The following is a 15887-nucleotide window of genomic DNA, read 5'->3' on the forward strand; positions in this document are numbered from 1 at the left end:
TAGGAGCCTCAGTTATCACCTTCTTAAAAAGCTGTTGTGCCATGAGAATTGATAGAACATCAAACTCAGGAACCAATTTGGGAACCCCTGCCTCAGAGAACTCTACTTTCAGGAAGCATTTGATGATTGTGGACAGTATATGCAGCAAAAGCAATGGTTCTCAACCTTTTTACCAGTGTGGGTAAATACTACCTGTATGGCTCTGATGTCAAAAGAGCGGCAGCTGTGTGCTGACTGGGCTGCAAGTGGCCCATGGGCCGCAGGTTGAGAACCACTGGAATAAAGTCTGAATGTTGCATGGTCTTGCCGCTCTCTCTTTTTATGCTCACATGCAGAACAAGTGCTAGCAGATTGGAGGGGAGGAGAGAATTGGAAAGATGGAGGGGAAGGAGCTTCAGCCTAGCAAAGCCTCACAGTGTGACGGACACACGGTGAAGGGTACAAGGAAAAATACCAAGTGGGTTGTGAGATGCCCAAATCCATGACAGGTGTGGGCTAGCGCTGCTGTGCGTTCCCAAGTCTTCTGGGGGCACATGGTTTCAAAACTGGGTGCGACAGCCTCCTCCCTCCCTCCCCCTCCAGCTGTGCCTCTGCTGCTGTGCAGGGCAGGGCGGTGGGGTAAAGGGGCTGGGGCATGGTATTCGCTGGGGGGACAGGAGCATGGTTTGGCAGGGATAGAGATGCCACTGGGGTGAGGGAGATGGATGTTGGGCACCATCTGGCAGGGGAGGTGGGGATGCCGGCTGATGTTGGGGGAGGAGGCGGGAACTGGTGGAGACCCTGTCTCGGGCAGGGAGGTGACAGGATGCTCAGGGAGGGTAGGTGCGGGGGGGGGGGGAGGCAGGTGGGCACCAGCTGGGGGTACAGCAAGGGGGAGGGGATGTGGGCATCAAGGATGGGCACAGTCAGGGGGACTGTCAGAGAACGACCTCGGGATACAGTCGGGGGCCGGGGGCACCGTCCCTGTGGTGGAGGAAAAGGAGAAGGGGGTGGGCCGGGGGCACCGTCCCTGTGCTGAGGGAGAAGGGGGTGGGCGGGGGGCCGGGGGCACCGTCCCTGTGGTGGGGGAGAAGGTGGAGGGCCAGGGGCACCGTCCCTGTGGTGGGGGTGGGCGGGGGGCCAGGGGCACCGTCCCTGTGCTGAGGGAGAAGGGGGTGGGCAGGGGGCCAGGGGCACTGTCCCTGTGCTGAGGGAGAAGGGGGTGGGCGGGGGGCCAGGGGCACCGTGGGAGGCGGTGGCAGGGGAGAAGATGGGGGGCCGGGGGCACCGTCCCTGTGCTGAGGGAGAAGGGGGTGGGCGGGGGGCCAGGGGCACCGTCCCTGTGGTGGGGGAGAAGGGGGTGGGCAGGGGGCCGGGGGCACCGTGGGAGAAGGGGGTGGGCAGGGGGCAGGGGGCCGGGGGCACCGTGGGAGGCGGTGGTGGGGGAGAAGATGGGGGGCCGGGGGCACCATCCCTGTGGCGGGGGAGAAGGGGGTGGGCGGGGGGCCGGGGGCACCGTCCCTGTGGCGGGGGAGAAGGGGGTGGGCAGGGGGCCGGGGGCACCGTCCCTGTGGCGGGGGAGAAGGGGGTGGGCAGGGGGCCGGGGGCACCGTCCCTGTGGCGGGGGAGAAGGGGGTGGGCAGGGGGCCGGGGGCACCGTCCCTGTGGCGGGGGAGAAGGGGGATGGTCGGGGGCCGGGGGCACCGTCCCTGTGGCGGGGGAGAAGGGGGTGGGCAGGGGGCCGGGGGCACCGTCCCTGTGGTGGGGGTGGGCGGGGGGCCGGGGGCACCGTCCCTGTGGCGGGGGAGAAGGGGGATGGGCGGGGTCCGGGGGCACCGTCCCAGTGGCGGGGGAGAAGGGGATGGGCGGGGGCCGGGGGCACCGTCCCTGTGGCGGGGGAAAAGGGGGATGGGCGGGGGCCGGGGGCACCGTCCCTGTGGCGGGGGAGAAGGGGATGGGCGGGGGCCGGGGGCACCGTCCCTGTGCTGAGGGAAAAGGGGGTGGGCAGGGGGCCGGGGGCACCGTCCCTGTGCTGAGGGAGAAGGGGGATGGGCGGGTTCCGGGGGCACCGTCCCTGTGGCGGGGGAGAAGGGGGTGGGCGGGGGGCCGGGGGCACCGTCCCTGTGGCGGGGGAGAAGGGGGTGGGCAAGGGGCCGGGGGCACCGTCCCTGTGGCGGGGGAGAAGGGGGTGGGCAAGGGGCCGGGGGCACCGTCCCTGTGGCGGGGGAGAAGGGGGTGGGCAAGGGGCCGGGGGCACCGTCCCTGTGGCGGGGGAAAAGGGGGATGGGCGGGGGCCGGGGGCACCGTCCCTGTGGCGGGGGAGAAGGGGGATGGGCAGGGGGCCGGGGGCACTGTCCCTGTGCTGAGGGAGAAGGGGGATGGGCGGGTTCCGGGGGCACCGTCCCTGTGGCGGGGGAGAAGGGGGTGGGCGGGGGGCCGGGGGCACCGTCCCTGTGGCGGGGGAGAAGGGGGTGGGCAGGGGGCCGGGGGCACCGTCCCTGTGGCGGGGGAGAAGGGGGTGGGCAGGGGGCCGGGGGCACCGTCCCTGTGGCGGGGGAGAAGGGGGTGGGCAGGGGGCCGGGGGCACCGTCCCTGTGGCGGGGGAGAAGGGGGTGGGCAGGGGGCCGGGGGCACCGTCCCTGTGGCGGGGGAGAAGGGGGTGGGCAGGGGGCCGGGGGCACCGTCCCTGTGGCGGGGGAAAAGGGGGATGGGCGGGGGCCGGGGGCACCGTCCCTGTGCTGAGGGAGAAGGGGGATGGGCGGGGTCCGGGGGCACCGTCCCTGTGGTGGGGGAAAAGGGGGTGGGCGGGGGCCGGGGGCACCGTCCCTGTGGCGGGGGAGAAGGGGGATGGGCGGGGTCCAGGGGCACCGTCCCTGTGGCGGGGGAGAAGGGGGATGGGCGGGGGCCGGGGGCACCGTCCCTGTGGCGGGGGAGAAGGGGGTGGGCAGGGGGCCGGGGGCACCGTCCCTGTGGCGGGGGAAAAGGGGGATGGGCGGGGGCCGGGGGCACCGTCCCTGTGGCGGGGGAAAAGGGGGATGGGCGGGGGCCGGGGGCACCGTCCCTGTGGCGGGGGAAAAGGGGGATGGGCGGGGGCCGGGGGCACCGTCCCTGTGGCGGGGGAGAAGGGGGATGGGCGGGGGCCGGGGGCACCGTCCCTGTGGCGGGGGAGAAGGGGGATGGGCGGGGGCCGGGGGCACCGTCCCTGTGCTGAGGGAGAAGGGGGTGGGCAGGGGGCCGGGGGCACCGTCCCTGTGGCGGGGGAAAAGGGGGATGGGCGGGGGGCCGGGGGCACCGTCCCTGTGCTGAGGGAGAAGGGGGATGGGCGGGGGCCGGGGGCACCGTCCCTGTGGCGGGGGAGAAGGGGGTGGGCAGGGGGCCGGGGGCACCGTCCCTGTGGCGGGGGAGAAGGGGGTGGGCGGGGGCCGGGGGCACCGTCCCTGTGCTGAGGGAGAAGGGGGATGGGCGGGGGCCGGGGGCACCGTCCCTGTGGCAGGGGAGAAGGGGGGTGGGCAAGGGGCCGGGGGCACCGTCCCTGTGGCGGGGGAGAAGGGGGTGGGCAGGGGGCCGGGGGCACCGTCCCTGTGGCGGGGGAGAAAGGGGTGGGCAGGGGGCCGGGGGCACCGTCCCTGTGGCGGGGGAGAAAGGGGTGGGCAGGGGGCCGGGGGCACCGTCCCTGTGGCGGGGGAGAAGGGGGTGGGCAGGGGGCCGGGGGCACCGTCCCTGTGGCGGGGGAGAAGGGGGTGGGCAGGGGGCCGGGGGCACCGTCCCTGTGGCGGGGGAGAAGGGGGTGGGCAGGGGGCCGGGGGCACCGTCCCTGTGGCGGGGGAGAAGGGGGGTGGGCAGGGGTCCGGGGGCACCGTCCCTGTGCTGAGGGAGAAGGGGGATGGGCGGGGGCCGGGGGCACCGTCCCTGTGGCGGGGGAGAAGGGGGTGGGCAGGGGGCCGGGGGCACCGTCCCTGTGGCGGGGGAGAAGGGGGTGGGCAGGGGGCCGGGGGCACCGTCCCTGTGGTGGGGGAAAAGGGGGGTGGGCAGGGGGCCGGGGGCACCGTCCCTGTGGTGGGGGTGGGCAGGGGGCCGGGGGCACCGTCCCTGTGGCGGGGGAAAAGGGGGTGGGCAGGGGGCCGGGGGCACCGTCCCTGTGCTGAGGGAGAAGGGGGATGGGCGGGGGCCGGGGGCACCGTCCCTGTGGCGGGGGAGAAGGGGGTGGGCAGGGGGCCGGGGGCACCGTCCCTGTGCTGAGGGAGAAGGGGGATGGGCGGGGGCCGGGGGCACCGTCCCTGTGGCGGGGGAGAAGGGGGATGGGCGGGGGCCGGGGGCACCGTCCCTGTGGCGGGGGAGAAGGGGGTGGGCAGGGGGCCGGGGGCACCGTCCCTGTGCTGAGGGAGAAGGGGGATGGGCGGGGGCCGGGGGCACCGTCCCTGTGGCGGGGGAGAAGGGGGGGCGGGGGCCGGGGGCACCGTCCCTGTGCTGAGGGAGAAGGGGGATGGGCGGGGGCCGGGGGCACCGTCCCTGTGGCGGGGGAGAAGGGGATGGGCGGGGGGCCGGGGGCACCGTCCCTGTGGTGGGGGAGAAGGGGGGGCAGGGCGCCGGGGGCACCGTCCCTGTGGTGGGGGAAAAGGGGGTGGGCGGGGGCCGGGGGCACCGTCCCTGTGGCGGGGGAAAAGGGGGTGGGCAGGGGGCCGGGGGCACCGTCCCTGTGGTGGGGGAAAAGGGGGTGGGCGGGGGCCGGGGGCACCGTCCCTGTGGCGGGGGAGAAGGGGGTGGGCGGGGGCCGGGGGCACCGTCCCTGTGGCGGGGGAGAAGGGGGTGGGCGGGGGCCGGGGGCACCGTCCCTGTGGCGGGGGAGAAGGGGGATGGGCGGGGGATGGGCGGGGGCCGGGGGCACCGTCCCTGTGCTGAGGGAGAAGGGGATGGGCAGGGGGCCGGGGGCACCGTCCCTGTGGCGGGGGAAAAGGGGGTGGGCGGGGGATGGGCGGGGGCCGGGGGCACCGTCCCTGTGCTGAGGGAGAAGGGGATGGGCAGGGGGCCGGGGGCACCGTCCCTGTGGTGGGGGAAAAGGGGGTGGGCGGGGGCCGGGGGCACCGTCCCTGTGGCGGGGGGCGCCGTCGGCCCGCGGGAGGCGGCTCGGCTCGGCTCGGCTCGGCCCCGGGGGGCGGTGCTTCGCCGGGCCGGGCCGCGGCCTGCGCCGCGAGGAGCCGGGCCGGGGCCATGGCGGGGCCGGGCTTCGTGCGGACGCTGGAGAAGCGGGACGGCTCGGCGCTGCGGCTGCAGCAGCGCGGCGCGGGCGGGGTGGGCTGCGTGGTGTGGGACGCCGCCCTGGTGCTGGCCAAGTTCCTGGAGAGCGGGGCCCGGGCCCTGCGCCGCCGCGCCGTGCTGGAGCTGGGCGCGGGCACCGGCGCCGTGGGCATCATGGCGGCCACGCTGGGGTAGGGCTCGCCCGGCTGGGCGGGAGATGGGGCGGGCCGGGCTTTGGGGCTGCCGCGGTGGATCCGAGCTCAAGCGAGCCCCGAGTCCTGGGGGTCGGATCTGGGGCGTTAGCTCGCCCCTTTAAAGGGGGGGTCACTTGTAACGCTGGGAGCTAGATCTTAACCCCCCCCAAAAAAAAAATTGAGGGGGAGGGGTGCCCGCTGCTGATCCGCGAGGTCGGGGCTGCCCTCAGGGTATGTCCAGGCCGCACACCCAGCTGGGGGCTGTGAGTCGGGTTTGAGCCCGAGCCCGCCCTTCCGTCTGTGCAGGAGTCAGTCTCGGGGCAGGGGGTATCCCCCCGCCAGGGCTAGGATCCCCTGGGCCCTGCTGTGGCTAGGGTCTGTGCCCTGTCGTTCTGGAGTGTGGACGCAGCTCAAGCTGCAGACCCGAGTCAGAAGGTCTGTGTGTCGTGCGGTGGGGAGGTGCGAAGCACGGCTGTGAGACCCAGGTCCGATATTGTCAACCCAGGTTTACCACGCAGTGCGGAGGCTCAAGCACAGGCCTGGGAACACCTAGTCGCAAGCCTGGGTCCCACCCACTTGGGCTCAGTGTTCAGTGTAGACATACCCAAAAGGTAGATCTGTGCTGTAAAAATCCCAACCCATGGCAGCAAGTCTCAGAGCCTGGGTCAGCTGACTTGAGCCTAAAAATTGCAGTGTAGACGTTCCTGCTTGGGCTCTGAAATCTAGCAAGGGGCATGGGGCTCAGAGCCTGGGTGCCAGCCCAAGCCCGTACAATTTTTAGCCCTGCACCCGAGCCCCGTGAGCCCATGTTAGCTGACTTGGGCTGGTCGTGGCCATGCTGTAGGGTTGTTGTTTTTTTTTTGTTTTTTTTTTTGGCAGTGTAAACTATGCTGAGTGACCACCAGCAAAGAGAGTAACAAAAACCCAGCCAATTTCTAAAGATGGGCCTTTAACTGAAGTTATGCAGATTTACACTGGAACTCACCTGGGGGTGCTTTAGTTTAAAGTATGGGTTGGGCCTTCAGGGGAAATATCGCTCTGTTTTTATACAAGGATCCCACTTTGTAGGAGTTGTAGTAGAATCCTGTTTCCTGGTCTAACCCTCTTAAATTCTTATGGCAAGTTGCATTTTGTGAGCCAAGTCGTCTTTCCATCAGAACAGGAGCGAGAATTGCTGAAGTAACTCGGCACGTATTTAGTCATGACTTTAGTCTGCAGTAGCTTTCCAAAAGGAATGAAAGAGGTTACAGATATGTCTATTTTCAAACATTAATAAGGAGTCTTAAATTTGTGTTTCTGGGGCTTCCTTTGTATGAATTAAAAATATTTCTTTTGTAGGGCAGATGTTACGGTCACTGACCTTGAGGAACTTCAGGATTTGCTGAATGTTAATATTGAAAAGAACAAGCATCTAGTCACAGGCTCAGTTCAAGCCAAGGTACTGAAATGGTTTGTATAATCTTTTAATCTTGATATTTAACTTATACGCAATTGCTGTAGAATGTTAATAAATATTTGTTTTATCAGAGCACCTGTGAGCCCTAATCACAGACCAGAACCCCATTGGGCTGGGTACTGTACAAACACAACAAAAGGAGAGCCTTACCCCAGGGAGCTTACAGTCTAAATTCAACGCAAGAGATAACAGATGCTAAACTGCCAAATATGTTTGGAAATTGTGGTATGATAGATTACTTGTAAAAATGGAAATTCCCCTAAAATATACAGTGAAATAAGTAGTGGAGGACTTAGCCCAAAGTCATATAGATTTTGCACTAAATGTTACACTTTTAAAACATACTTTTTTTTTTTTTTTGGTATAATTTAAGTTTGCATTTTATATTTACCTGTTCACTTTTTCTAGGGGTGAAGATGTAAAAGAATTTCTGCCTGCACCAGATTATATACTTATGGCAGACTGCATTTACTATGAGGAGGTAACTATTTGAGAACTGTAGAAATAATGACAGGTTTCAGAGTAGCAGCCGTGTTAGTCTGTATTTGCAAAAAGAAAAGGAGGACTTGTGGAACCTTAGAGACTAACAAATTTATTTGAGCATAAGCTTTTGTGAGTGAGCTGTAGCTCACGAAAGCTTAAGCTCAAATAAATTTGTTAGTCTCTAAGGTGCCACAAGTACTCCTTTTCTTTTTGTAGAAATAATGAGTTTGATTGGAAAGAACCTGGGAATTTTGGATTTGGTGTGAGAGACTCTGCAATTTGTATTAAAATCTTTAAATAAATATTGCCACTAGTTTTCAATCTATGTGGCTCGGAAGAACATTACTTGATGGCTGAGTATTGAATGATGAATTTTAAAAGCTGTTGTTTTAAAAATGAACAAATAACACATTTAGGGTCAAAAAAAGAACAGGAGTACTTGTGGCACCTTAGAGACTAACCAGTTTATTTGAGCATACGCTTTGAAGTGAGCTGCAGCTCATGAAAGCCTATGCTCAAATAAATTGGTTAGTCTCTAAGGTGCCACAAGTACTCCTTTTCCTTTTACGAATACAGACTAACACGGCTGTTACTCTGAAACCTGACATTTAGGGTCATGTGGTATGAGGCCTGAATCGGGTCTTTTGAGAGCAGTAGTTCAGAATTGTGCCCAATTTTTTTTTTTCCTTGGAGTTGTAGGGAAATAAAATACTGCTAGCTGATACTGGAGAGTTTCACTGTGTATCGGTGGACATTGTATTAGATGATGCTGAAAGACTCAGCATTATCTCCCTCAGGGATTCCCCGTGGGTCTGTTGGGAGGAGAAACCATGCTTCAGAAAGTGGCCCTTCTGGTCCATCCCCCTCTGCAGAACTCTCTCCTTGTGGTACACCTGAGCTAAGGCTAGTAGAAGATCTGGGTTGGGGGAAGCAATCTCTAGGAACTAGTCCTCCTGACCCTCCTTTTAGTTTTCTCACCAGCCTCCAGAGCCACGGCCCTACAACTCAGAGCCCTTTTTTCCTAAAGGACAATCTCTAGCCCTAAGTCACATCTTAAAATTAAGTCTGGTTAAATATTTTTTAATTTTTGAAAACAGATGTCTGTAAGTCCAATGTATTGCTGTGAAGAAGTAGTAATCTGGCATATTTCAAGGAAACGGCTACTTTAGCAGTGTAGTATATCCTTGGCTTGGATGATATAGACATAGAGGCTTATAGATAAAACTGACCTATACATGGAAAATGTGTAAAAGGCCATTTTTTCTGAGCAATCTCATATTGTAACTTTTTTCCATTTATCCTTTCTGCTAACTACAAGTCACTTGTCCGAGTCACTGTACTAAATATAACTCGCTGTCTGAAAAGTAAAATAAGAAAGTGTCCAGTTCAGTGAACCCTGTCTCTAGTTACGGAATGTAGTAGTAGTAAAGTGAACGTTGAAGTCTCAGTGGCGAATACTTGATCTCTTTTGGGCAGTCACTAGAGCCATTACTGAAGACCCTGAAAGAACTTTCAAGTCCTGATACCTGTATCATATGCTGTTACGAACAAAGGACTATGGGTAAAAACCCGGAAATAGAGAGAAAATACTTTGAGGTAAGTGTCCTTTGCCGTCGCGCATGCTTTGTGTATATGAGGACTGTGTAATGGTTCACTTGAAATCCTCGGGTCAGTTCCCTTCTGTGTCGCTGTACAAGTACAATGCATAGTACAAGTCAAGTATGTTTGTTGTGGGAAAATTCCATGTGACTTTGGATGAGAACACTTTTTCAGATGCAGGGAAGGAGTTGATCACCAGTTGCTTAAATTGTGTTTTCTGATTTATTTAATAATCTCCTTTTTGGGGACAATAATTTTTTTTTAACACCTTAGTTCTGCATTGATGCTTTTGATAATTCACATTCATTGTGAGCATAGTAAACCAGACTCACAAAGAAAGGCAAATAGTTGTCTGTGCTGCTTGAAAGATCTTACAAATTAATGAAAGAACACCACATGTATAGGTCACTATCTGCAAAAAGAATAATGCAGTCACTTTTGTAGACATGAGTCCATTAGCGTTTTGATTCCCCCCCACCCCTGCAGCTGGCTTGATGTTCCCAAACAGGGTCTCAGAGATCCAAAATTAGTCCTTTCAGTTTTTTTAAAGAAATCTCTTCAAAATGATCTTTTGAAAGTATAGACTTTTGGTATATTCAGAATATAAGTACAATTTTCAGAAGTGTCAGTGGGACTTAGGAGCCTAAACTCCATTTTCACAAATGGTTTAGGAGCATAAGTCTCATTGAAATTCAGTGGGATTTAGGAGCTGAAGTGCCTAAATGAGCTTAGAAATTTGGGTTTAAGTTGTTAAGTCACTCAGGGTATGTCTACACAGCAGTTAAACACCCACGGCTGGCCCGTGTCAGCTGACTTGGGCTCACAGGGCTTGGGCTGTGGGGCTGTAAAACGGCAGTGTAGATGTTTGGGCTTGGGCTGGAGTCCGAGCTCTGGGACCCTGCAATGTGGGAGGGTCCCCGAGCTTGGGCTCTAGCCCAAGCCTGAAAATCTACACTGTAATTTTACAGACTTGCAGCTTGAGCCCTGTGAGCCCGAGTCAGCTGACACGGGCCAGCAGTGGGTGTTTAATTGCTGTGTAGACATTCAAAATTTTCCCCCGTATGTCAATATTAGAGCATGAGTAGGTGGCATAGAGGAATTATATCTTGGTCTGGGAACTTCATTGTCACAGCATAGTACTTCTTTGCCGGTGGAAAAAACAAATCATGGGTAACAGCTGGATTCTCCTGAGGTACTGCAGGCCAAATAGTCTGAAGTTGTGGAGGTGCTAGTCAGTCCAAAATTTGGCCCTGCATCTGCAAAGCGCAGCCGTTCCACGTGAACACTGGGACCTACAGAATGCCCTAATATGGGCTGGGGAAGAGGGCAAGGACTTCTGAATAATGCCTGTGTGTGCCAGCATTACCAATACTCTGAGAATTGCATTGGCTTTGGGGTATATATCGTGCTAGTGGCCCTAACAATATCTTGAATGCTTTGGAACCTGGTTACCTGAGGAATACTGTCGTGTTGCCAGAGTTGAGATCAGTGCTGGTGCTGGAGCCAGTGCTCCCACAATATAAACAAGAGTGGGTCAGGTGGTCGCATGAGGTTCCTTCTTTGGCTTGCCAGAATCCAGATTTGTTAACTTCCCAAGCACACTGCAAAGCCCATCTTTTTTCACTGGTATTTAGGGAGGTAGGGGGAAGGATGGGTGGTGATATGATGTGCTTTGGCCTAGTACTTTAGTTTTTGTGGAAGAGCTTTTTAACTGGAATTTAGCAACTGGAGATTTGAGGAATTGAAACACTATTTTGATTGATTTTGGTTTTTCCTGTTGGTTCTTAAATTCTGGGACGGGTGTATGACTCTGGATTAGCACCAGATAAGTTAAAATTAAAATAACTGTGCTGCGTGGTGTTATTAAAGATAAAATTGTTAATTACCTAAATCAACAAACTTTTGTGGGAGAGAGGGATCCCTTGGGCTATCTTACCTCCTGAAGCATAGCTGCTTTATGCAGAATATTTTAGGACCGTCAGTGAAACGAATGCACTTAAAGGTATGTTAAAATGTCAACATTGCTAGAAGTATTTTGCTTACTACCTTTTATATTTTAATAACAGCTGCTCCAGATGGACTTTGAGTTGGAAAAGGTTCCCCTAGAGAAACATGATGAGGAGTATCGGAGTGAAGACATTCACATCTTGAACATCCGAAGGAAAAAAATGGCAGGGTATTTTTTATTGGCATATTGGAGATTGTCAATAATTCACAAAACTGTGGTTTACCTAGCATAATTTGAGCTGGTGGGTGAGTGTGAGGAGACAGAAGAAATATTCAGCCACCATTCCCAACGTTACAGTATGCAGCAGTTACAGATACATACTAGTATATTTATACATTCCATGAGCAAGACTTTAGACTGGTTAGGAAACAAGGTTAACATCCAATCCACATTGCAAACTAAACTGGACCTACATTTGTAAATGGGCTGGGGACAAGCTAACTGGAACCAGGTTCCCTGGTGTTGTATTTTGTAGTGTAGGGTGGGTCTGAATGGGCTGTTTTAATTGTGCCAGATACGGGGACTTTAACTTTCCAAAACATTAAGCTTAAATGTGAAATAAAAAGTTTTAAAAATAGATATCAAATAAGGCCCCAAGTTTGCAAATACACTTGAACAACACCAGCTTTAAAAGGAAGCTTGGATGTTGAAATATTTATGAAGAAAAAGAATTGCAGATTTAGTCCTTTTAAAAAAAAAACAAACAAATTAGTGGCAATTGGATGTCTAACAGTGAATGCTGGGGAAAATGAGGTAGGATCAGAGGTTAAAATAGGGAAAGGACAAGTTAAAAATGACTTAGACAAGTTAAATGTCTTCAAGTCACCAGAGCCTGATGAAATACATCCTAGAATACTGAAGGAACTGACTGAGGAGATATCTGAGCCATTAGCGTTTTATCTTTGAAAAGTCACGGAAGACAGGAGAGATTCCAGAGGACTGGAAAAGGGAAGTTATAGTGCCATTCTATAAAAAGGAAATAAAGACAGCCCCGGGAATTACAGGCCAGTCAGTTTAACTTCAGCTGGAAAGATAATGAGCAAATAATTAAGCAATCAGTTTGCAGACACCTAAAAGATAATAAGGTGATAAGTAACAGCATGGATTTGTCAAGCACAAATCATGTCAAACCAACCTAGTAGGTTTCTTTGACAGGGTAATAAGCCTTGTGGATGGGAGGAAACGATAGATGTGTTATAGCTTGACTTTTGATACTGTCTCCCATGACTTTCTCATAAACAAACTAGGGAAATACAACCTAGATGGAGCTACTATAAGATGATAGGCATAACTGGTTGGAAAACTGTTCCCAGAGAGTAGTTGATCAGTGGTTCACAATCAAGTTGGAAGGGCTTATCAGTGGGGTCCTGCAGGGATTTGTCCTGGGTCCGGTTCTGTTCAATATCTTCATCTTACAAAATTTGTGGATGATACCAAGCTGGTAGGGGTTACAGGTGCTTTGGAGGATAGGATTAAAATTCAAAATGATCTGGATAAACTGGAGAAATGGTCTGAAGTAAATAGGATGAAATTCAATAAGGACAAATGCAGAGTATTCCATTTAGGAAGGAACAGTCAGTTGCACATACACAAAATGGGAAATGACTGCGTAGGAAGGAGTACTGCGGAAAGGGATCTGGGGGGTCACAGTGGACCACAAGCTAAATATGAGTCAAAAGTGTTACACTTGCAAAATAAGCGAACGTCATTCTGGGATGTATTAGCAGGTGTGTTATAAGCAAGACACAAGAAGTAATTCTTCCGCTCTACTCTGCGCTGATTAGGCCTCAGCTGGAGTATTGTGTCCAGTTCTAGGCACCACATTTCAGGAAGGATGTGGACAAATTGGAGAAAGTCCAGAGAAGAGCAACAAAAATGATTAAAGGTCTAGAAAACATGACCTCTGGGGGAAGATTGAAAAAATTGGGTTTGTTTAGTCTGGAGAAGAGAAGACTGAGAGGGGACATGATATCTTTTCAAGTACATACAAGGTTGTTACAAAGAAGAGGGAGAAAAATTGTTCTTCTTAACCTCTGGAGATTTTTAAGAGCAGCAGGTTAGACAAACACCTGTCAGGGATGGTCTTCTGGATGATACTTAGTCCAGCCGTAAGTGCCGGGGACTTGACTAGATGGCCTCTAGAGGTCCCTTCCAGTCCTATGATTTATGGTAAAGATGTCTCTTTATTATTTGGAAGAAAAAAATAGCTGGCAAGCCCCGAGTTGTTCGCTCATGGAATAAAATGCTTTAGTTAATATCTTCCACATTTCACTTACCTTGAAAAGCATAGTACAGATGCTTTTATGGTGAACTATAAGACAGTCTAGTTTCATTATAGCTCCTGAAAATGTCTGTCCTCTGAAATGCTATCTTGTAATCTCTTACTGCAAAACCTAGCAAATTCCAACTTGATAAAAGTATCCTACAGAAACAGAGCCCTAGCCGCCTACTCTTTCTTCAGTGCTGGAAACAGAAAAGTGTCACAAGGCTGTGTGAAATTAGGCCTTTTGTACACTTACACCAATAGGTCCAGCATTTAAAGTGGAGATTGGAAAAGGGCAAACTGCTTAAACTCTTCAAAAAAGGGTGCATCTCCAAAAAGCACTACAGAAAAACGAATAGTTGATGTGGGGATGTTGTTTTGCTCAATGGTACAATTGAGTTACTGTTGGATATCTTAGGTGTAACAACATTGTACTTGAAACTTTAAGGATACGTGGTTTCTAACTTGGAATTACCTATTAGAGCTAGTCATTACCATGAGTTTCATGATGTTCCCTTTAGGAATAATGCTTAAGACCATCTGCATTTGTCTGACATTTGCGAAGCATAGGAGTCGGGAAGGAACTCAATACAGTTTTATGTTAAACTTGTTGCAGTGACAAACATTCTAATGCACAGCCTAGCACTGACACTGGTCTATGGATCAGGTCCTTGGAGACTTTGTTCATGTTAGCTAGATCACGTTCTTTCTATATGATGTAATATGGAGAATATATTGTGCAGAGTGTAGTGACAGAACATATCCAGAGCTAGTGTTTAAATACAAGTGGGCCATTTAAAAGCCTGTGTTTGAGGTTTTAAATCTTTTTTTAACAGAATTTCCCATCGTGAGATCTTTGACCATGTTAACTGATCCTCTGGAGAGAAGAGAGAGAGTATCAATTAACTCAAAGAGCCTGTCTCCAAAGCTGTTCATGGCTCATCTACAGAATTCTTCTAGATGGCGGATTGGGGATGAGACATAAGAAGAAAGTGGGTCAGTCACTATAGAATCACAATCAGTATCCGCCTTAGAGGACAAACTCGATTTTTTAATATTGACAAAGCAGCCTCACCAAGAGAGAGCTAAAAATGGGACTGAAATGTAACCTAGATTGATGTCATGTTCCATTCATCTGCATGGGCCACCTGTATAGATGGGAGGGCCACACTGGTGAATCAGTGTCACAGCGTCAAATAAATCAGATCCGAGCGTTCCATAACAAAGCCCGTCTGAACAGAAGGGCATGCAGGAAGCTGAAGGTCACCCACTTTTCCCGAAGAGGAAACTCCTTATTTCGCCTTGAATTTCGCCTTAATTTAAGAGCAGATGTCTATGTATATTTCATAAAGAGTTTGTACTTGAGATGGTTCTTGGTTAGCTTTTGTTCTGCACGTAGTTTTGAAGCCTTATCTATAGTTATGGGTTACTTTAACTAATTACCCACCTCAAGGTGGATGTTTACACCTACTTTAACCTTGGATAGTTGAGCCCCCAAGATTGACTATAGTAGAGTGGTTATCAGTAGAAGAGAGCCTGCCCCATAGTGCACAACAGAGATGCAACAGTGATTTTTCTATACTAATTACTTCTATTAGCTAACGAAACAATACACACACTGCTGTCTGGTAAAGGAGAGACCAGCCAATCCAGAATGATGGTATTTGCATTACCCACATTAGGCCTTGCGGAAAAGTCTGAAGTGTTAGTCTTCATCCTCGCTATCATCACCACCACTAGTGGTCATCATTTTGTTGTCTTCCCCCACCAAGGCGCATGAGCCAGGAGACAGCTTTTCTGACGTGATAGGCTGATGTTCACTAGCGTTCAGATGTATTTATGAAGATTTTAACCCCTTTTCCTTATTTGCACTTCCACATCTCACTGTGTTTGGGGTTCCCTGCTTTGCAGAGGCTAACTTGTAAATTCCTCTCCTACTCATTAGCATTTACCTCACCTTATCACTCAGCAGTTATTTTCAAAACATCAGCATATCACAAACCTAGACACAAGCTCAGCATGTTTATTATTAACTTATCCTAAGGCCTAATTTGGCTAAGCTAAATATTTTACAGGCCTGAGGCATGTAGGCCTTGTGTTACAATATTAATTAGTACTTATTTCACTTCTGTATACTAAATATACCGGATACCTTTTATCCTTGGCTACAGTTTGTACATTATTATTTGTATGGCAGTGGTGTCTCCGAGTGTCCCAGTGATACACCAGCACCCCATTGTGCTAGGCACGATGCAAACCCCAAACAACAAGATGGCCCCTGACCTATGCTAGATTGTTCTCCTTAACTCCGTATGTATATTTATTTCTAATGTTAGTAATTGAAATGTCAAAATCTGACTTTCTGGTGAGTTTAAAATAATCCTTGTAATACCCTAGTCAGGTCAGCTTTGATTGCTACAGTCCATCTAAATGAATATTTAATGAAATTTAATTTTGGTAGAAAACCTTTTCTTGCGTCTGTGCCATAATTTAATCAGATATGGCGAGATTGTGTCATCTTGTATCTATGAGGGGTTGCTTTGAGATCAACGGGACTACTTGAATAAGGTACAGAGTGTGTCCCATAATTTTATATTGGTTACATATTACAAAATGTGGCAATATTTCAAACTTCAAAAGCTTATATGTTTGGTGCCAGTGAACATTACT

The 15887-nt window shown here is 52.9% G+C and overlaps 1 protein-coding gene across 2 annotated transcripts; it reads left to right on the plus strand.

Annotated features, from left to right (window-relative positions):
• Positions 1 to 5137: 5137 nt before the first annotated feature.
• On the plus strand, positions 5138 to 15669 carry VCPKMT (valosin containing protein lysine methyltransferase). 2 transcript variants are annotated; one of them, XM_073350218.1, is made up of 6 exons: positions 5138 to 5405; positions 6747 to 6857; positions 7273 to 7345; positions 8824 to 8943; positions 11013 to 11117; positions 14054 to 15669. In XM_073350218.1, the coding sequence occupies exons 1-6, from the start codon at positions 5188 to 5190 to the stop codon at positions 14066 to 14068; spliced, it is 642 nt and encodes a 213-aa protein (XP_073206319.1). In that variant the 5' UTR covers positions 5138 to 5187; the 3' UTR covers positions 14069 to 15669. The 2 variants fall into 2 exon arrangements, with proteins under 2 accessions (XP_073206319.1, XP_073206318.1); XM_073350217.1 differs by having other exon boundaries at positions 5139 to 5405; positions 11013 to 11122.
• Positions 15670 to 15887: the final 218 nt, after the last annotated feature.

The sequence above is a fragment of the Lepidochelys kempii genome, chromosome 6, assembly GCF_965140265.1.
Source record: "Lepidochelys kempii isolate rLepKem1 chromosome 6, rLepKem1.hap2, whole genome shotgun sequence".
Lineage (NCBI taxonomy): Eukaryota > Metazoa > Chordata > Testudines > Cheloniidae > Lepidochelys > Lepidochelys kempii.